This window comes from Callithrix jacchus, chromosome 17 (assembly GCF_049354715.1).
Source record: "Callithrix jacchus isolate 240 chromosome 17, calJac240_pri, whole genome shotgun sequence".
NCBI lineage: Eukaryota > Metazoa > Chordata > Mammalia > Primates > Cebidae > Callithrix > Callithrix jacchus.
Window position 1 is genome coordinate 16634278 of NC_133518.1, and position 21626 is coordinate 16655903.

At 44.9% G+C, this 21626-nt stretch overlaps 1 protein-coding gene and 1 pseudogene across 1 annotated transcript; both read left to right on the forward strand.

Annotated features, from left to right (window-relative positions):
• The first annotated feature begins 1423 nt into the window (after nucleotides 1-1423).
• Nucleotides 1424-7537, forward strand: LOC103788715 (keratin, type II cytoskeletal 8-like). Its single transcript, XM_035278817.3, has 2 exons — nucleotides 1424-1963; nucleotides 6605-7537. The coding sequence occupies exons 1-2, from the start codon at nucleotides 1523-1525 to the stop codon at nucleotides 7520-7522; spliced, it is 1359 nt and encodes a 452-aa protein (XP_035134708.3). The 5' UTR covers nucleotides 1424-1522; the 3' UTR covers nucleotides 7523-7537.
• A 10037-nt stretch (nucleotides 7538-17574) lies between these two features.
• Nucleotides 17575-18785, forward strand: LOC108588506 (large ribosomal subunit protein eL8-like; annotated as a pseudogene).
• Nucleotides 18786-21626: the final 2841 nt, after the last annotated feature.

The following is a 21626-nucleotide window of genomic DNA, read 5'->3' on the forward strand; positions in this document are numbered from 1 at the left end:
CAAAAATAAATAAAAAGCAGGAGTTGCAATTCTCGTATCAGATAAAATAGATTTTAAAGCAACAAAGATATAGTGGTAAAAGGATCAATGCAACAAGAGCTAACGATCCTAACACCCAGATACATAGAGACTTAGACACAGTGAGACAGAAAATTAATAAGAATATCAAGGACTCGAACTCAGATCCGGAACAAGTAAACTTAATAAATATTTATAGAGCTCTCCACCTCAAATACACAAAATATACATTCTTGTCAATACCACATCACACCTACCCATAAGCTTAAATGAAACATTGATTGGCCATTATTAATACCCAATTTTTTTCAAAATAAAGCAATATTTCCATTTACTCTCCCTCTTTTTCTTCCTCTTTCTTTCTCTCCTTTACTTATTTTTTTTTTCTTTCCTTCTCTCAAAAAAAAGAAATCAACTTGTAAACCTCTAGATCCAGGTCAGCAATGTCTCTCTCATTGCTTGAATTCCTTCCTTCCCTTCCCTCCCTCCCTCCCTCCCTCCCCACTTCCTCCCTTTCTTCCTTCCTTCCTTCCTTCCTTCATCCCTTCCTTCCTCCCTACCGTCCTTCTTCCCTCCCTTCCTGCCTTCCTCCCCCACCCAAAAAAAAAAGAGTCAGTCTCTCAAGGTCTAATCACCTGCAGATAAATGTCAATGGTTGGTCCCAAGACCATCGAGACAAAGGTCTTCTCAGTTACGTTTTTTCTCAGCAAACTCTGCCATGCCGTATCCTCACATTTCTATAGTATATATGAGAACTAGGAAGGTGTGGCTGAACCCTGACTTCAGGTCTTCTAACCCTAAGTCTGGTGTTTTTTCCATTGTAAAACAAGGTAAGATAAGGCCAGTCACAGTGGAGAAGCTGGAATCACCCCACAAAGTGCTGGCCTGTAATCCCATCACTTTGGGAGGCCAAGGCAGGTGAATCACATAAGGTCAGGAGTTCCAGACCAGCCTGACCATTGTGGAGAAATTTGTCTCTACTAAAAATACAAAAATTAGCTGGGCACGGTGGCTCATGCCTGTAGTCCCAGCTAATCGGGAGGCTGAAGCAGGGGAATCACTTGAACCCGGGAGGCAGAGGTTACAGTGAGCTGAGATTGGGCCACTGCACTCCAGCCTGGGCGAAAAGAGTGAAACTCCGTCCGTTTCAAAAAAAAAAAGGAAAACAAGTCATATTCTCTATGGCTTTGAGCGTAAGTTCATTCCTTCAATTTATTCTTATTCAAAGGTATTTGAAGGGGAGGATTAAGAAGCAGCTTCTCCGCTCCTTCTGGAATCTCTCCCTGGTTCAGCCTGCCTGCCTCCACTCCTGCCTCCACCATGTCCATCAGGGTGACCCAGAAGTCCTACGAGGTGTCCACCTCTGGCCCCGGGGCCTTCAGCAGCCGCTTTTGCATGAGTGGGCCCTGGTGCCCGCTTGAGTTCCTGGAGCTTCTCCCGAGTGAGCAGCAGTGGCTTCTGGGGTGGCCTGGGTGCAGGCTATGCTGGAACCAGCGGCATAGGCATGGCAGGCATCACCGCCGTCACCATCAACCAGAGCCTGCTGAACCCCATTAAGGCGGATGTGGACCCCAACATCCAGGCCGTGCGTACCCAGGAGAAGGAGCAGATCAAGACCCTCAACAACAAGTTTGCTTCCTTCATCGACAAGGTGCGATTCCTGGAGCAGCAGAACAAGATGCTGGAGACCAAGTGGAGCCTCCTGCAGCAGCAGAAGACGGCTGGGAGCAACATGGACATGTTTGAGAACTACATCAACAACCTGAGGCGGCAGCTGGAGACTCTGGGCCAGGAGAAGCTGAAGCTGGAGGCGGAGCTTGGCAACATGCAGGGGCTGGTGGAGGACTTCAAGAACAAGTATGAGGAAGAGATCAATAAGTGTACAGAGATGGAGAATGAATTTGTCCTCATCAAGAAGGATGTGGATGAAGCTTACATGAACAAGGTAGAGCTGGAGTCTCACCTGGAAGGACTGACTGACGAGATCAACTTCCTCAGGCAGCTGTATGAAGAGGAGATCCGGGAGCTGCAGTCCCAGATCTCCAACTTGTCTGTGGTGCTGTCCATGGACAACAGCCGCTCCTGGACATGGACGGCATCATTGCCGAGGTCAAGGCGCAATACAAAGAGATCGCCAACCGCAGCCGGGCTGAGGCAGAGAGTATGTACCAGATCAAGTATAATGAGCTGTGGACGCTGGCTGGGAAGCACCGGGATAACCTGCGGCTTACGAAGACTGAGATCTCCGAGATGAACCAGAACATCAGCCAGCTCCAGGCTGAGATTGAGGGCCTCAAAGGCCAGAGGGCTTCCCTGGAGACCGCCATTGCTGAGGCTAAGAATCACAGGGAGCTGGCACTCCAGGATGCTCATGCCAAGCAAAAGAAGCTGGAGGACGCCCTGCAGGAGGCCAAGCAGAACATGGCGCAGCAGCTGTGTGGTTACCAGGAGCTGATGAACGCCAAACTGGCCCTGGACATGCAGGTGGTCTGAGCTCTGCCTATGGGGCCTCACAAGTCCCGGCCTCAGCTACGTCCTAGGCTCCAGCTTTGGCTCTGTCACGGGCTCCAGCTCCTTCCGCCACACCAGCTCCACCAAGGCTGTGGTTGTAAAGAAGATCGAGACCCGCAATGGGAGGCTGGTGTCCGAGTCCTCTGACGTCCTGCCCAAGTGAACAGCTGCAACAGCCCCTCCCAGCCTGCCCCTCCTGAGGCTGCCCCAGAGCCCAGGAGGGAGGCCGCTGTGCAGGGGAGCACAGGGAACCAGAGACCCACCCGACGCTCAGCCCTAGCCCTCAGCCCACCCGTGGGGAATTTATTGCCTGGGGACCCCCATTGCTCATGCCTCCAGCTGCAAAACAATTCAATTTTTTTTTTTTTTTTTTTTGGTCCAAAATAAAATCTCACCTAGCTCCAACAACTGTCAAAAAAAAAGGTGGGGGGCGGATTAGAGGATTAGGACCAGTTAAGCCTTAAAACCTAGGGGAGAACTAAACAAAGAAAAAGGCCTGGCTAACTTCTTCTACCATTTACACCTAAAAATAGGCAAACTAAACTGCTGTTCAGTTAGGGCACAAACGCGTGTCACAAGGCAAACATGACTGCTGGCAAGCATCAAAAGCCCACATTGAGAGCAAAGTTTGGGCCAAGGAGTAAGCTCTTAGCGCCTACTAGTGGTTATATTTTATTATTGCACGGCTGGTAAAATAACTGTAAAGGGAGCTGTGACTTGTAGAGAAACATGATTAACCTCAGCTTCGCACATTCCAAATGAGGGATAATTCAGCCCAACTGAAATGTGCATTTCTCTGTGGAAGTCTTCCTCAAATATTTAAAAAAGATGAGTCATCTCTTTAGGAAGCCAAACATGAAAACACACGATATATATGAAATTACTTAAGATTATTCATTTAAGCCAGGCGCGGTGGCTCACGCCTGTAATCCCAGCACTTTGGGAGGCCGAGGCGGGTGGATCACGAGGCCAAAAGATCGAGACCATCCTGGTCAACATGGTGAAACCCCGTCTCTACTAAAAACAAAAAAAAAAATTAGCTGGGCATGGTGGGGCGTGCCTGTAATCCACCACGCCCAAGAGAAAGGCTGGAGGGGATGGTACAGGAGACAAAGCCAAGGTGAAAGATGAACCACAGAGAAGATCCGCAAGGTTGTCTGCTAAACCTGCTCCTCCAAAGCCAGAGCCCCTGCAGAGAAGGGAGAGAAGGCACCCAAAGGTGAGTAACCCTGCAGAAAATGGAGATGCCAGATCGGACCAGGCACGGGAAGCCGAAGGTGCTGGAGATGCCAAGTGAAGTGTGTGCATTTTTGATAACTGCATACTTTGGGTGACTGTACAGTTTGAAATACTGTTTTTTTATACAGTTTTATAAAAATGCAGAATTTTGTTTTTTTTAAAAAATGAAATGCCCTGTAAGTTTTGGGATTTTTTCTCATTTGTTCATCACTAAATCTGTAGAGTGTGGCACAGCACGTGGCACACGCAAAGGTGCTCCATACATACCTGGTGAGTGGAGCTGACTGAAGGGTTAAAAGAGAGGGAGAGTGAATTTGCAGGCCTACCAGTTTCACCGGGATGAGAACCTGAAGACACCATGCAGAAGAAATCAGGAGGTGGCGATTAGAGCTTGTCTAGGGAGTGGGCAAGAGGCACAGTAGAGCTCTTTGTGGTCTCAGGTACCCACATTCTGCCGTCCATTCTAAAGTGAAGCCTTCCCCAATAGAAGGGATGTGTAGGCTGGGCGCAGTGGCTCATGCCTGTGATCCCAGCACTTTGGGAGGCCGAGGCGGATGGATCACGAGGTCAAGAGATCGAGACCATCCTGGTCAACGTGGTGAAACCCCATCTCTATTAAAAATACAAAAAATTAGCTGGGCATGGTGGCATGTGCCTGTAATCCCAGCTACTCAGGGATTAGCTGAGGCAGGAGAATTGCCTGAACCCAGGAGGCGGAGGTTGCGGTGAGCCGAGATCGCGCCATTGCACTCCAGCCTGGGTAACAAGAGTGAAACTCTGTCTCAAAAAGAAAAAAAAAAGGGGGGGATGTGTACAGCTCAAGTCTCAAACAGAAGCTGGCCTCAATGCATATACCTCCATCAAGATTCAAATTCAGCTACTACAGGAGAAAAGTTTTCTTTTCAGGAAATTTCTTCAACAGTCACTGTGGAAAACACACCTGGCTCTCATCCAGGCCGGTGGCTCACACCTGTAATCCCAACACTTTGGGAGGCCAAGGCGGGCGGATCACCTGCGGTCAGGAGACCAGCCTGACCAACGTGGAGAAACGCCATCTCTACTAAAAATACAGAATTAGCCGGGAGTGGTGACACATGCCTGTAATCCCAGCTACTCGAGAGGCTGAGGCAGGAGAATCACTTGAACCTGGGAGGCGAGGTCGTGGTGAGCCGAGATGGTGCCACTGCACTCCAGCCTGGGCAACAGGAGCAAAACTCTGTCCAAAAAAACACAAAAAATTACCAGGTTCTCTAGAACACACAACAGGACTTCAGGTGCTGCCCATATCTTGCCCTTTGCAGGAGATTCTAGAGTACTAGAGTAAAATACTGAAAAGCTTCTACCTGGAGTTTCAGCTTTGAATCCTCTAGAGTGAAATACTGAAAAGCTTCTACCTGGAGTTTCAGCTTTGAATCCTCTAGAGTGAAATACTGAAAAGCTTCTACCTGGAGTTTCAGCTTTGAATCCTCTAGAGTGAAATACTGAAAAGCTTCTACCTGGAGTTTCAGCTTTGAATCCTCTAGAGTGAAATACTGAAAAGCTTCTACCTGGAGTTTCAGCTTTGAATCCTCTAGAGTGAAATACTGAAAAGCTTCTACCTGGAGTTTCAGCTTTGAATCCTCTAGAGTGAAATACTGAAAAGCTTCTACCTGGAGTTTCAGGTCTGAATCCTCTAGAGTGAAATACTGAAAAGCTTCTACCTAGAGTTTCAGGTCTGAAACCTCTAGAGTGAAATACTGAAAAGCTTCTACCTGGAGTTTCAGGTCTGAATCCTCTAGAGTAAAATACTGAAAAGCTTCTACCTGGAGTTTCAGCTTTGAATCCTCTCCTCTGTCTCAAGCAGGCAATTCTGTTCATCCACTTCTCTGCCAGGAGTCTCAGACTACATTAAATGACATCTTGTCTTATTCAACCTATGAGATCATAGTTCCTGAAGAAGAGCAAAAGTCCTTATTTTTAGCCCAAACTCAACTAGTGATTGCATTTCAAAAAACGTAATAGTAATAGAGTATGTATGTGCTGAAGGGAAAAGTCAGGAAATAATCTAACTAAAAAGCCACACTGTTCAATTCTCTATCTTAATAATTAAAGGGCAGGGCACAGTGGCTCACACCTGTAATCCTAGGACCTCGGGAAGCCGAAGCAGGCAGATCACCTGAGGTCAGGAGTTTGAGACAAGCCTGGCCAACATGATGAAACCCCATCTCTACTAAAAATACAAAAATTAGCGCAGCGTGGTAGAAGCAGCTCCTCCGCTCCTTCTGGAATCTCTCCCTAGTTCAGCCCACCTGCCGCTCCTGCCTCCACCATGTCCACCAGGGTGACCAATAAGTCCTACAAGGTGTCCATCTCTGGCCCAGGGGCCTTCAGCAGCTGCTCCTTAACGAGTGGGCCCAGTGCCTGCTTGAGCTTCTCCTGAGTGAGCAGTAGTGGCTTCCGGGGTGGCCTGGGTGCAGGCTATTTTGGGGCCAGCGGCATAGGCATGGGAGGCATCACCGCCGTCACCATCAACCAGAGCCTGCTGAACCCCATTAAGGCGGATGTGGACCCCAACATCCAGGCCATGCGTACCCAGGAGAAGGAGCAGATCAAGACCCTCAACAACAAGTTTGCTTCCTTCATCGACAAGGTGCGGTTCCTGGAGCAGCAGAACAAGATGCTGGAGACCACGTGGAGCCTCCTGCAGCAGCAGAAGACGGCTGGGAGCAACATGGACATGTTTGAGAGCTACATCAACAACCTGAGGCGGCAGCTGCAGACTCTGGGCCAGGAGAAGCTGAAGCTGGAGGCGGAGCTTGGCAACATGCAGGGGCTGGTGGAGGACTTCAAGAACAAGTATGAGGAAGAGATCAATAAGTGTACAGAGATGGAGAACGAATTTGTCCTCATCAAGAAGGATGTGGATGAAGCTTACATGAACAAGGTAGAGCTGGAGTCTCGCCTGGAAGGACTGACTGACGAGATCAACTTCCTCAGGCAGCTGTATGAAGAGGAGATCCGGGAGCTGCAGTCCCAGATCTCCGACACGTCTGTGGTGCTGTCCATGGACAACAGCCGCTCTCTGGACACGGACGGCATCATTGCCGAAGTCAAGGCGCAGTATGAGGAGATCGCCAACTGCAGCCGGGCTGAGGCGGAGAGCATATACCAGATCAAGTATGAGGAGTTGCAGATGCTGGCTGGGAAGCACGGGGATGACCTGCGGCGTACGAAGACTGAGATCTCCGAGATGAACCGGAACATCAGCCGGCTCCAGGCTGAGATCGAGGGCCTCAAAGGCCAGAGGGCTTTCCTGGACGCCGCAATTGTAGATGCTCAGCAGCGTGGGGATCAGGCACTCAAGGATGCTCATGACAAGCAGAAGGAGCTGGAGGCCGCCCTGCAGCAGGCCAAGCAGGACATGGCAAAGCAGCTGCGTGAGTACCAGGAGCTGATGAATGTCAAACTGGCCCTGGACATCGAGATCGCCACCTACCGCAAGCTACTGGAGGGCGAGGAGAGCCGGCTGGAGTCCGGGATGCAGAACATGAGTATCCACACGAAGACCACCAGCGGCTATGCAGGTGGTCTGAGCTCTGCCTATGGGGGCCTCACAAGCCCCGGCCTCAGCTACGGCCTGGGCTCCAGCTTTGGCTCTGTCATGGGCTCCAGCTCCATCAGCCGCACCAGCTCCACCAAGGCTGTGGTTGGGAAGAAGATTGAGACCCGCGATGGGAGGCTGGTGTCCGAGTCCTCTGACGTCCTGCCCAAGTGAACAGCTGCAACAGCCCCTCCCAGCCTGCCCCTCCTGAGGCTGCCCCAGAGCCCAGGAGGGCGGTTGCTGTGCAGGGGAGCTCAGGGAACAGGAGACCCACCTGATGCTCAGCTCTAGCCCTCAGCCCACTGGTGGGGAGTTTACTGCCTGGGGACCCCCCTTGCCCATGCCTCCAGCTGCAAAACAATTCAATTGCTTTTTTTTTTTTTTTTTTGGTCCAAAATAAAATCTCAGCTAGCTCGGACAAAAAAAATTAGCGCAGCGTGATGGTGGGTGCTGTAATCCCAGCTACTGAGGAGGCTGAGACACAAGAATCACTTGAATCCCGGAGGCAGAGGTTGCAGTGAGCCTGACCCTGGGTGACGGAGTGAGACTCTGGCTCAAAATAATAATAATTAAGAACAGGTGTTTGCACTTAGCTACCTAGGACTTGGAAACACAGAGCAGTTTGTTGACTTTTAAGTATTTTACTGAAAATATGAATAATAAAATGATCAAAACAATCATGTGTTATCTTGTTATTCATTCAATACGTAATAAAAAATCTCAAATTTTTTTATTTTTGCAGAAATTATCTTGGCCACTAGAGGGCTCTCGCAGTCTCCCGTTAGTTCCAGATAAATGATTTCATAAAAATACTGACAAAGGATGAGCTTTACAAAATACCAATAGCACTGCCGACACACCCCATTTCAAAATTAATTTGCAAATATATAGCAAAAAGATTTAAAATATGTACAGTCTGGGCCAGGTACGGTGGTTCACACCTGTAATCCCAGCACTTTGGGAAGCTGAGGCAGGAGGATCACCTGAGGTCAGGAGTTCAAGACCAGCCTGGCCAACACAGTGAAATCCTGTCTCTACTAAAAATACAAAAATTAGCCGGATGTGGTAGTGGACACCTATAATCCCAGCTACTCAGGAGGCTGAGGCAGGAGAATTGCTTGAACCCAGGAGGCGGAGATTGCAGTGAATTGAGATTGGGCCATTGTACTCCAGCCTGGGTGACAGAGCGGGACTCTGTCTCAAAAAAAAAAAAAGTACAGTCTTTGATCCAGCTTCTAAAAATGTATCTAACATAATAATTATGAAGTATTCCATTTATTGTTAATTTACATTTCAATTAACTGTTCAATTAAGAAGTAAATAATGTGGCCGGGCGCAGTGGCTCAAGCCTGTAATCCCAGCACTTTGGGAGGCCAAGGCGGGTGGATCACGAGGTCAAGAGATACAGACCATCCTGGTCAACATGGTGAAACCCCATCTCTACTAAAAATACAAAAAATTAGCAGGGCATGGTGGTGCATGCCTGTAATCCCAGCTACTCAGGAGGCTGAGGCAGGAGAATTGTCTGAACCCAGGAGGCGGAGGTTGCAGTGAGCCGAGATCGCACCATTGCACTCCAGCCTGGGTAACAAGAGCGAAACACCATCTCAAAAAAAAAAAGAAGTAAACGATGTATTATAAAATATGAATCTTGGCCAGGCACTATGGCGCATGCCTATAATCCCAGCACTTTGGGAAGCCAAGGCAGGCAGAGCACTTGAGGCCAGAAGTTCAAGACCAGCCTAGGCAACATAGAGAAACCCCATCTCTACTAAAAATACAAAAATTAGCTGGGTGTAGTAGTGCATGCCTGTAGTCCCAGCTACTCTGGAGGCTGAGGCAGAGAATAGCTTGAACCCAGGAGGCAGAGGTTGCAGTGAGCCAAGATCGCACAACTGCATTCCAGCCTGGGCAATAGAGCAAGACCATGTCTCAAAACATAAAATAAAATAAAAATGAATTTCAAATTACAGATTGCTAATGTAATTTCAAAGTATCTGTACAATTGGAGACTACTTTTGCAAATATATGTAAATATATTTGGAAAATATACACCAAAATGTTAACAACTTATTTGGGTGGTGAGACTGAGAGTTTTCCCTCTCTTTTGTTCTTTAGGCATTTTCCAATTCTCCATAATAAACATAAATTTTTTTTTTTTTTTGAGATGGAGTTTCGCTCTTGTTACCCAGGCTGGAGCGCAATGGTGCAATCTCAGCTCACTGCAACCTCTGCCTCCTGGGTTCAGGCAATTCTCCTGCCTCAGCCTCCTGAGTAGCTGGGATTACAGGCACGTGCCACCATGCCCAGCTAATTTTTGTATTTTTTTTAGTAGAGACAGGGTTTCACCATGTTGACCAGGATGATCTCGATCTCTTGACCTTGTTATCCACCCGCCTCGGCCTCCCAAAGTGCTGGGATTATAGGTATGAGCCACTGCACCCGGCCCAACATGAATTATTTTGATTATGGGGGAAAAAATGTTTTAAACTTTAAATTTTAAACATTTTAAGTATTTTTTAATATTCATTATTATATAAGGATCCATAAAGAGTGCAGGCATACCTCAGAGATAATACGGGTTCAGTTCCAGACCACTACAATAAAGTAAATATTGGCCAGGCATGGTAGCTCATGCCTGTAATCCCGGCACTTTGGGAGGCCAAGGCAGGCAGATCACCTAAGGTCAGGAGTTTGAGACCAGTCTGACCAACATGGAGAAACCCATCTCTACTAAAAATACACAATTAGCTGGGCTTGATGGCACATGCCTGTGATCCCAGCTACTTAGGAGGCTGAGATAGGAGAATTGCTTGAACCTGGGAGGCGGAGGTTACCATAAACTGAGATCACGCCATTGCACTCCAGCCTGGGCAACAAGAGTGAAAGTCCATCTCAAAAAAGAAAAAAAAAAAGCAAATATCACAACAAAGCAAGTCATGTAAATTATTTGGCTTTCCAGTACATCCAAAAGTTATGTTTACACTATACTATAATCTATTAAGTGTGGAATAGCAGTTAAGACTTTTAAAAATGTACATACCGGCTGGGCGCAGTGGCTCACACCTGTAATCCTAACACTTTGGGAGGCCAAAGCAGGCTGATCACCAGAGGTCAAGAGTTCAAGACCACCCTGACCAACATGGAGAAACCCTATTTCTACTAAAAATGCAAAATTAGCCAGGCAGTTGTGCTTGTCTGTAAGTCCAGCTACTCGGGAGGCTGAGGCAGGAGAATCACTTGAACCCCGGAGGCGGAGGTTGTGGTAAGCCGAGATGGTGCCATTGCACTCCAGCCTGGGCAACATGACAGCTAAACTCTGTCTCAAAAAAATAAAATAAAAACGGCCGGGCGCGGTGGCTCACGCCTGTAATCCCAGCACTTTGGGAGCCGAGGCGGGTGAATCACGAGGTCAAGAGATCAAGACCATCCTGGTCAACATGGTGAAACCCCATCTCTACTAAAAATACAAAAAATTAGCTGGGCGTGGTGGCGCGTGCCTGTAATCCCAGCTACTCAGGAGGCTGAGGCAGGAGAGTTGCCTGAACCCAGGAGGCGGAGGTTGCGGTGAGCCAAGATCGCACCATTGCACTCCAGCCTGGGTAACAAGAGCGAAACTCCGTCTCAAAAAAAAAATTACACTTGGCCAGGTGAGGTGGCTCACACCTGTAATCAGAGCACTTTGGGAGGCCGAGGCAGGCAGAGCACGAAGTCAGGAGTTCGAGACCAGCCTGGCCAATATAGGGAAACCCTGTCTCTATTGAAAATACAAAAACTAGCTGGGCATGGTGGTGCACACCTGTAATCCCAGCTACTCTGGAGGCTGAGGTAGAAGAATCACTTGAATCCAGGAGGTGGAGGTTATGGTGAGCCAAGATCTCACCACTGTACTGCAGCTTGGGCAACAGAGCCAGACTCCATGAAAAAGAAAGAGAGAGAGAAAGAAAGACAAAGAGATAGGGGAAGGAAGGAGGGAGGGAGGGAGAGAGGAAGGAAGGGAAAGAAAACTGTCTTAACCAATTTTTTAGTGCTCTGTAAAATAGTCAAAGATTTATAGCAACTAAGCAAAAACACAATCAAGGAAAAGCCATCTTTAAAATGGTAGAAAGCTTCGTGGTGTTTTCATTTACCTTTGCTGAACCCTCTCCCCAGTGTGGCAGAAGTCCTGATCTTAGAGCAGCGGCGCCCCACTTCCCTCCCTTGAACCAGAGTGAGCACAAAAGACTTTATTTGGAAATCACTTTGTACATCTATTTGATCTGTCCGAGGGATACTTGAAGAATTGAGGACTCTTGTTTTTGTTCTGCATAACTCAAAATGTCGGTGGAAAAAGAAGTGGGCAGTGATTGTAAAAGATGTAAGGTGGACTGCAGACTCACAGATGCCCAGAGTAAGAGGTTACAGGTAGAAACAATTAATAGACTGCTGAGGCCTGGAGGAGAAGTTGGGCTGAAATTCTGTCAGCAAATAGAACATCAAAAAGGAGTGGTGGGACAGCCCTTTGGGAGGCCAAGGCAGGCAGATTGCTTGGGCTCAAGAGTTCAAGACCAGCCTGGGCAACATAGCAAAATACCAACTCTAAAAAAAAAAAATACAAAAATTAGCTGGCCATGGTAACATGTGTCTGTAGCCCCAGCTACTCGGTTGCTGAGGCCAGAGGATCATTTGATCCTGGAAGGTCGAGGCTGCAGTGAGCCAAGACCATGTCACTGCACTTCAGCCTAGGAGACAGAGTGAGACCCATCTCAAAAAATTTTTTTAAAAAAGGAGCAGTGTATGTAAGAGAATTTAGAAAGCCACACACATGACAAGCAAGACTCATGCCCAGAAAAAAAACCCTGACAGGACCTTAGGTATTCACCTTGGGCTGACCCCTAAGACCAGTGCAACATGCCAGGTGCGGTGGCTCACACCTGTAATCCCAGCACTTTGGGAGGCTGAAACGGGCGAATTACAAGGTCAGGATATCAAGACCATCCTGGTTAACACTGTGAAACTCTGTCTCTACTAAAAATACAAAACAGCTGGGCATGGTGACATGCACCTGTAATCCCAGCTACTCAGGAGGCTGAGGCAGGAGAATTGCTTGAATCTGGGAGGCAGAGGTTGCAGTGAGCTGAGATCACGCCACTGCACTCCAGCCTGGGAGACAGTGAGGCTCCATCTCAAAAAAGAAAAAAAAAAAACCACCAGTGCAACTTCAGGCTGATCCCTAGGATGAGAGAAAGCCTAGCTGACTGTTGAAGGAGTACCTCAGCATAGCATCAAACTGCAAAGACTGAAATAAATGATGGGGGTTTTTTCTTTTGTTTTATTTGTCTGCTTCTCCTTTCTAACTTTGTGCAGTTTTTGTTTCTCTTTTTCTTTGTTTCTTCCGCTCCTGGCATTCAGAATCTGTCAAAATATTAGCTGAATATTAGCTAAAGAAACAGAGACTTCAGTGACCACAGTAAGAGACAGTCTTTGGCTGGACACAGCAGCTCACATCTGTAATCCCAGCATCATGGGAGGCCAAGGCAGGAAGATTGCTTGAGACTAGGAGTTTGAGACCAGCCTAGACATAGCAAGACCCCGTCTCTTTAAAAAAGGAAGAAAGAAAATGAAATAGTGTTTGCAGAAATAATTCGGAAAAGTCTCAAAACAAATGGAAAACTGCGGCTTTCAATAGTCAAAAAGAACAAGCAAAGAAATAAAATCAGCAAACCTGCATGAGGAAGAGAGAGAATCTGATTTCCACAGTCTTCATATTATAATTCTCAAATACCCAGCTTAAAAAAAAATCACAAGGCATACAAAGAAAGAGAAAAATATGACCCATACAAAAGAAGAATTTTTTCATCTCTAATGAAACCCAGACTTTACACTCAGTAGACATAGCTTTCAAAACAACTGTCTAAGTATGATCAAAGAGCAAAAGGAAAACATGAATAAAGAGTAAAGCAAATGAGAAAAAACAGTGTATGAAAGAAATGAGAATACCAGTAAAGCAACAGAAATTATAAAAAAAAACTAAATAGCAAGTATGGAGCTGAAAATGTTAATCAATGAAGTAAAAAATTCACCAAAGAAGCTTAATAACAGTTTTGAGCAGGGAAAAGAAACAGGCATTGAACTGGAGAACAGGACAACAAAAATTGTAAAATGGAAAGAAATAGAAAGAAAAATAAATAAAGTGAACAGAGCCTAAGGGACTTGCAGGACAATATTAAGTGAACTAACATACATACTATGGGAATCTTAGAATAAGAGAGAGAGAAAGGGGCAGAGAGATTATTTCAGAAAATAATGACTAAATACATCCCAAATTTGATGAAAGTTATAATTTATAAATGCAAGAAGCTCAATGAACTGCAAATAGATAAACTCAAACAAACCTTCCCCACAAAACTCTTGAAAGACAAAGGGAGAATCTTGAAAACATCAAAAGAAAAGTAATTCATCACATACAAGGGATCCTCAATAAGATTACAGTAAATTTCTCAGCAGAGACATTGGCAGACAGAAGGCAATGGAATTATGTATTTTAAATGCTGCAAGAAAAGAGCTTTCAACTAAGACATTCATATCTGGCAAAACTGTCCTTTAAAAATGAGGAAGGGGCCAGGTAGAGTGGCTCGTTTCTGTAATCCAAATACTTTGGGAGGATAAAGTGGGTGGATCCCTTGAGGTCAGAAGTTTGGGACCAACCTGGCCAACATGGTGAAAACCCATCTCCACTAAAAATATAAAAATTAGCCAGGCATGTGATGCATGCCTGTAATCCTAGCTACTTGGGAGGCTAAGGCAGGAGACTCACTTGAATGTAGCAGGCAGAAGTTGCAGTGAGCTAAGAACATACCACTGCACTGCAGCCTGGGTGACAGAGCAAGACTCTGCCTCAAAAAAAAAAAAGAGAGAGAGAGAAATTAAGATATTATCAGATAAACAAAAGCTAAGGGAGTCCTTCAGGTTGAAGCAACAGGACACTAGACAGTAACTTGAAGCTATAAGAAGAAATAAAGACCTCCAATAATGATAAATTTTTGAGCAAATATAAAAGCCATTATTATGTAATTTTGGTTTGAACCCACACTTTTTATTTTCTATGTGATGTTAAAGACAATGGCATTCAAAATTATAAATCTATGTTATTGGACATACAATGTATAAACATGTAATTTATAACAGCAATAATATAGATGGAGGGAGGGAATAGCACAGGAGCAATTTTTGTGTGCAATTTAAGTTAACATGAAATTAATTCAAATTAGATTTTTATAAGTTTAAAATGTTAAATGTAAGCCTGGTAACCAGAAAGAAAGTATTTACAGCATATACACAAAATGAGATAGGAATCAAAACATATCACTACAAAAAAATCAACTGGCTAGGCATAGTTGCTCAAATCTATAATCCCAGCACCTTGGAAGGCTGAGATGGGAAGATCACTTGAGGCCAGGAATTCAAGACCAGCGCCTGGGAAATATAGCAAAATCCCATTTCTACAAAAAAAATATAAAAATAAAAAAATAACTAAACACAAAACAATGTAGTAATGGAGGAAATGAGGGACAAAAAAAAGCTATAGGACATACATTAAAAAAAAGATAGCAAAATGGAAATAGTAAGGTCTTCCTTATAAGTATTTATATTAACTGTAAATGAGTTAAACTCTCCAATTATAAGACAGAGATTGGGAGAGGAACATTACCAATCTAGCAGAGTAGGAGATACCACCTTTTATCCCTCCACCACTTCAAAAAAACAAATATTGACAATTATTTATAGACCAAAATATTCCAAAGAGGACTCAAGACTCCATTAAACAATCTGCAACACAACAACACAATGAAGCAAAACACATAGAGAATATGCACATAGGAAAGATCACTGGTGAGATGAGCACACCTGAGACACAGGAGACAACCAGGACCAAAGAAGAAATGTGAAGACTATCGCTATAAGCAGCACAGCAAGAACCACAATGATTCTCAGTGGTCTGCTCCACTGAGGACACTACCATATCTTGTCACTGAGGTAAACAACAGCCGTTCCTGCTGGAGAACCTCAGAGAGGGAGATGTAGCTACACACTTTTCCCTGCTCCAATAAGCAGCCACTATTAACTCACTTCAAGAAAAGAGCTGTCAGCTGGGCACAGAGGCTCATGCCTGTAATCTTAACACTTTGGGAAGCTAAAGTGGAAGGACTGCTTGAACCCAGGAGTTTGAGACCAGCCTGGGCAACATAAGGATTCTCTCTACAAAAAAAAAACAAAATGCTAGTATGGAGGTTAAAAGAAAAAAACTATAAAAAATAATAGCTACAAAAATTTGTTAAGAGATATACAACATAAAGAAATGTAAACTGTGACATGAAAAATATAAAATGTGCTAGGAGGAATGGAGTAACAGCATAGTTATTTTGTGTGATGAGAGTTACACTGTCACATAAAATAGCCTGTTATAGGATGTTTTATGTAAGCCTCAGGGTAACCACAAAGCAAAAACCTATAGTGGATACACGAAGAAAAAAGTTTTAAAAGTCAGAGCATATTCCTACGTAAAATCAACCAATCACAAAAGAAAACAGCAAGAAAAAAAAAGGAGTAAAGGATCTACAAAACAACCAGAAAAAAACTAACAAAATGACAGCAGTTAGTCTTTACCTATCAATTATTACCTCGAATGTAAAGAATTTAAATTCCTCAATCAAAAGGCCTAGGGTGGTAGGGTGGGCTGGGTGTGGTGGCTCACATCTGTAATCCCAGCACTTTGAAAGGTCAAGGCAGGTGGATTGCTTGAATTCAGGAGTTCAAGGAGAATTGCTTGAATCCGGGAGGCAGAGGTTTCAGTGAGCCAAGATTGCACCACTACTATGACCAATTATTGAGTAGTTGAGAAGTACCCAAAAATTAGACAACCTGGAGAAAATGGATAAATTCCTAGACACATGCAACCTACCAAGATGAAATAAGCAAGAAATAGAAAATTTGACAGATCGTTAACAAGTACAGACTGAATCTTTTAAAAAACAAACAAACAAAATGTCACCCACCAAAGCAAAGCCCAGGACTTGATGACTTCACTGCTGAATTCTACTCAACATTTAAAAAACTAATACAGGTCAGGCATGGTGGCTCATGTTTGAAATTCCAGCACTTTCGGAGGCTGAGATGGGAGGATTCCTTGGGGCCAGGAGTTTGAGACCAGCCTGGGAAACATAGCAAGACCTTGTCTCTACAAGAAATATTTTAAAAATGATCCAGATGTGGTGGCACATTCCTATGGTCCCAGCTACTCAGGAGGCTGATCTGGGAGAATTGCTTGAGCCCAGGAGTTTGAGGTTACAGTGAACCGTGATTGTGCCACTGTACACTCACCTGGGCAACAGAGCAAAACCCTGTCTCAAAGAATAAAAAATAAAACAAAGAATTAATACGGTTGGGAGGGAGGGATGGCTCAACATTTTGGGAGGCCAAGGCGGGCAGATCACCTGAGGTGAGAAGTTCAAGACCAGCCTGGCCAACATTGTGCAACCCCATCTCTACTAAAACCAAAAATTAGCCAGGTGTGGTGGCAGGTGGTTGTAATCCCAGCTACTTGGGAGTATGAGTCAAAAGAATTGCTTAAACCTGGGAGGCGGAGGTTGCAGTTAGCAGAGATCGAACCACTGCACTCCAGCCTGAGTGACAGAGTAGAACTCTGTCTCAAAAAAAAAAAAAAAAGAACTAATATCAGTTCTTCTCAAGCTCTTCCAAAGAAATTAAAGAAGGAGAGCCAGGCGCGGTGGCTCAAGCCTGTAGTCCCAGCACTTTGGGAGGCCAAGGCAGGTGGATCACGAGGTCAAGAGATCGAGGCCATCCTGGTCAACAGGGTGAAACCCCGTCTCTACTAAAAAATACAAAAAAAATTAGCTGGGCACGGTGGCGCGTGCCTGTAATCCCAGCTACTCAGGAGGCTGAGGCAGGAGGATTGCCTGAACCCAGGAGGCGGAGGTTGCAGTGAGCCGAGATCGCGCCATTGCACTCCAGCTTGGCGAAACTCCGTCTCAAAAAAAAAAAAAAGAAAGAAAAAAGAAATTAAAGAAGGAAAACTTCCACACTCATTGTATGAGACCAGCATTACCCTTATTACCCTGACACCGAAAGCAGGGAAGGCCACTGCAAGAAAAGAAAGTTACAAGCCAATATCTCTAACGAACATTGATGTAAAAATCCTCAACAGGGCTCTCTTCCCGCCGCCCAAGATGCGAAAAGGAAAGAAGGCCAAGGGGAAGAAGGTGGCTCCGGCCCCTGCTGTCGTGTGAATCCCCTATTTGAGAAAAGGCCTAAAAAATTTGGCATTGGACAGGACATCCAGCCCGAGAGACCTCACCCGCTTTGTGAAATGGCCCCGCTATGTCAGGTTGCAATGGCTGAAAGTGCCCCCTGCAATTAACCAGTTCACCCAGGCCCTGGACGGCCAAACAGCTACTCAGCTGCTTAAGCTGGCCCACAAGTGTAGACCAGAGACAAAGCAAGAGAAGAAGCAGAGGCTGTTGGCCCAGGCCGAGAAGAAAGCGGCTGGCAAAGGGACGTCCCCACTAAGAGACCACCTGTCCTTCGAGCAGGAGTTAACACCGTCACCACCTTGGTGGAAAACAAGAAAGCTCAGCTGGTGGTGACTGCACACGATGTGGATCCCATTGAGCTGGTTGTCTTCTTGCCTGCCCTGCGTCGTAAAATGGGAGTCCCTTACTGCATTATCAAGGGGAAGGCAAGATTGGGACGTCTAGTCCACAGGAAGACCTGCACCACTGTCGCCTTCACACAGGTTAACTCGGAAGACAAAGGTGCTTTGGCTAAGCTGGTGGAAGCTATCCGCACCAATTACAATGACAGATATGATGAGATCCACCGTCACTGGGGAGGCGATGTCCTGGGTTCCAAGTCTGTGGCTCACATCGCCAAGCTCGAAAAGGCAAAGGATAAAGAACTTGCCACGAAACTGGGTTAAATGTACACTGTTTTCTGTACATAAAAATAATTAAAAGAATGCAAATTTTCCTTCAAAAACAAAAAATCCTCAACAGGTTGGGTGCAGTGACTCACACCTGAAATGCCAGCAGTTTGGGATGCCAAGGTGAGCAGATCATTTGAGGCCAGTAGTTTGAGACCAGCCTGGCCAACATGATGAAACCCTGTCTCTACTAAAAATTAAAAAAAAAAAATTAGCTGGGCATGGTAGCAGGCACCTGTAATCCCAGCTACTTAGGAGGCTGAGGCAGGGAAATCGCTTGAACCAGGGAGGTAGAGGTTGCAGTGAGCCAAGATCATGCCATTTCTCTCCAGCCCGGGAGATGGAGCAAGACTCTGTCTCAGAAATAAATAAATAGGCCGGGTGTGGTGGTGCACCCCTATTTTCCCAGCTCCTCGGGAAGCTGAGGCATAAGACTCACTTGAACCTGGGACGCAGAGGTTGCAGTGAACTGAGAACATGCCACTACACTCCAGCCTGGGTGACAAAGTGAGACTCTGTCTAAAAAAAAAAAGTCCTTAGCAAAATACTAGCAAACCAGATTCAACAACACATTAAAAGGATCATTCACCATGAATTAGTGGTATTTATCCCTGGGTTGTAAGGATGATTTGACATACACAAATCAATAAATGTACTTTTGCCACATTAACAGAATGAAGGACAAAAAACATAATTATCTCAGTAAATGCAAAAAAGACATTTGACAAAATTCAACGTATTTTCATGATTTAAAAAATTCATTTTTTTTAAATGTCGCCCATGCTGGAGTGCAGTGGCACGATCTCAACTCACTGCAACCTCTGCCTCCCGGTTCAAGCTATTCTCTGCCTCAGCCTCCCAAGTAGCTGGGGACTACAGGTGCATGCCACCACACCTGGCTAATTTTTTGTATTTTTATTAGAGATGAGGTTTCACCATATTAACCAGGATGGTCTCATCTCCTGACCTCATGATCTGCCTGCCTTGGCCTCCCAAAGTCCTGGGATTACAGGCATGAGCCACCACACCTGGCGATAAAAAACTCTTAACAAATTAGGTATAGAAAGAATGTAACTCGACAAAATAAAGGTCATATACAAGCCCATAGCTAACATACTCAATGAAAACTTGAAAGCTTTTCTTCTATGATCAGGAACAGGATAAGAATGCCCACTCTCACTACTGCTATTCAACATGGTACCGGAAGTCCTAGCCAGAGTAAATAGGCAAAGTAAATAAATAAATAAATAAAAGGTATTCAGATTGGAAGGGAAGAAATTAAATTACCCCTGTTTGCAGATGGCATGATTATAAATATGTTTATAATTATATTCATGTCTCTAAAAACTCCACCAAAAATCTACTAGAATAAATAGATTGAGTAAACCTGTAGGATATTAAGTCAACATACCAAAATCAACAGCCTGTCTATAAACCCACAACAAACTATCCAAAAAAGAAATTAAGGAAACAATCTCATTTACATAGCTATAAAAGAAAATAACCTAGGAATAAACTTAACTAAGGAGGTTAAAGAGCTGTACACCGAAAACGATAAAACATTAATGAAAGAAATTGAAAACACAATAAAATGAAAAATATCATGAATTGGAAGAATTAGTATTGCCAAAATGTTCATACTACTGAAAGTGATCTACAGATTCAATGCAATCCGTAACAAAATTCCATTTAAATTTTCCCCAGAAAAGGAAAAAGAATCCTAAAATTTGTATGGAGCCACAAAAGATGCCAAATAGCCAAAGTAAAAAGATTCTGGAGGCATCACACTACCTGACCTCAAAATCTACTACAAAGCTATGGTAATCAAAACAGCATGATACTGGCACAAAAACGAACACATAGATCAATGAAAGAGAACAGAGAGCCCAGAAATAAATTCATGATTTGTGGTCAACAATTTTCAACAAAAATGTTAAGAATACACAATGGGGAAAAGATCGTCTCTTCAATAAATGGTGCTTGCACAACTGGATATCCACATGCAGAAGAATGAAATTAGACCTTTATCTCACAATAATACAAAAATCAACTCACAATGGACTAAAGACTTGAATATAAGACCTTAAGTCATAAAACTACTAGAACTCATAATGGAAAACCTCCAGGACATTGGTCTGGGCAATGCTTTTTTGGATATGAACACAAAAGCACAGGCAAAAAAAGGAAAAATAAGCAAATGAGATTATATCAAACAAAAAAAGCTTCTGAATAGCCAAGGAAACCATCCACAAAGTAAAAAGCAACATATAGACTGGAAGAAAATATTTGTAGACCATACATTTGATAAATGGTTAATATCCAAAATATATAAGAAACAGCCAAGCGCGGTGGCTCACGCCTATAATCCCAGCACTTTGGGAGGCTGAGGCGGGTGGATCACGAGGTCAAGAGATAGAGACCATCCTGGTCAACAAGGTGAAACTCCATCTCTACTAAAAATACAAAAATTAGCTGGGCATGGTGGTGCGCACCTGTAGTCCCAGCTACTTGGGAGGCTGAGGCAGGAGAATTGCTTGAACCCAGGAGGTGGAGGTTGTGGTGAGCCGAGATCATGCCATTGCACTCCAGTCTGGGTAACAACAGCGAAACTCCATCTCAAAAAAAAAAAAAAATACATAAGATGGGCCGGGCGCGGTGGCTCAAGCCTGTAATCCCAGCACTTTGGGAGGCTGAGACGGGTGGATCACAAGGTTAAGAGATCGAGACCTGGTCAACGTGGTGAAACCCCGTCTCTACTAAAAATACAAAAAATTAGCTGGGCATAGTGGCGCGTGCCTGTAATCCCAGCTACTCAGGAGGCTGAGGCAGGAGAATTGCCTGAACCCAGGAGGCGGAGGTTGCGGTGAGCCGAGATCGCGCCATTGCACTCCAGCCTGGGTAACAAGAGTGAAACTCCGTCTCAAAAAAAAAAAAAAAAAAAAAACATAAGAAACTCAAACAACTCAATAGCAAGAAAACAAGCAACCTAATTTTTGTTTATTTACTGTTTTTTTGAGATAGTGTATAGCTTTGCTGCCCAGGCTGGAGTCCTGTGGTGCAATCTCAGCTCACTGCAACCTCTGCCTCCTGGGTTCAAGCAATTCTCCTGACAGCCTCCCAAGTAGTTGGAACTACAGCCATGCGCCACCATGCCCAGCTAATTTTTGTATTTTTAGTAGAGACAGGGTTTCACTATATTGGCCAGGCTGGTCTTGAACTCCTGACCTCAAGTGATATGCCCGCCCCAGCCTCCCAAAGTGTTGGGATTACAGGTGTGAGCCACTACACCTGGCCTATCTA

Bases quoted from the DNA above. Each gene is read 5' to 3' on its own strand.
- LOC103788715 (XM_035278817.3), top strand. From the start codon at position 1,523: ATGGCAGGCATCACCGCCGTCACCATCAACCAGAGCCTGCTGAACCCC. The intron at 1,964-6,604 runs GTAGAGCTGGAG...TTCAAGAACAAG, and splicing joins ATGAAGCTTACATGAACAAG to TATGAGGAAGAGATCAATAA.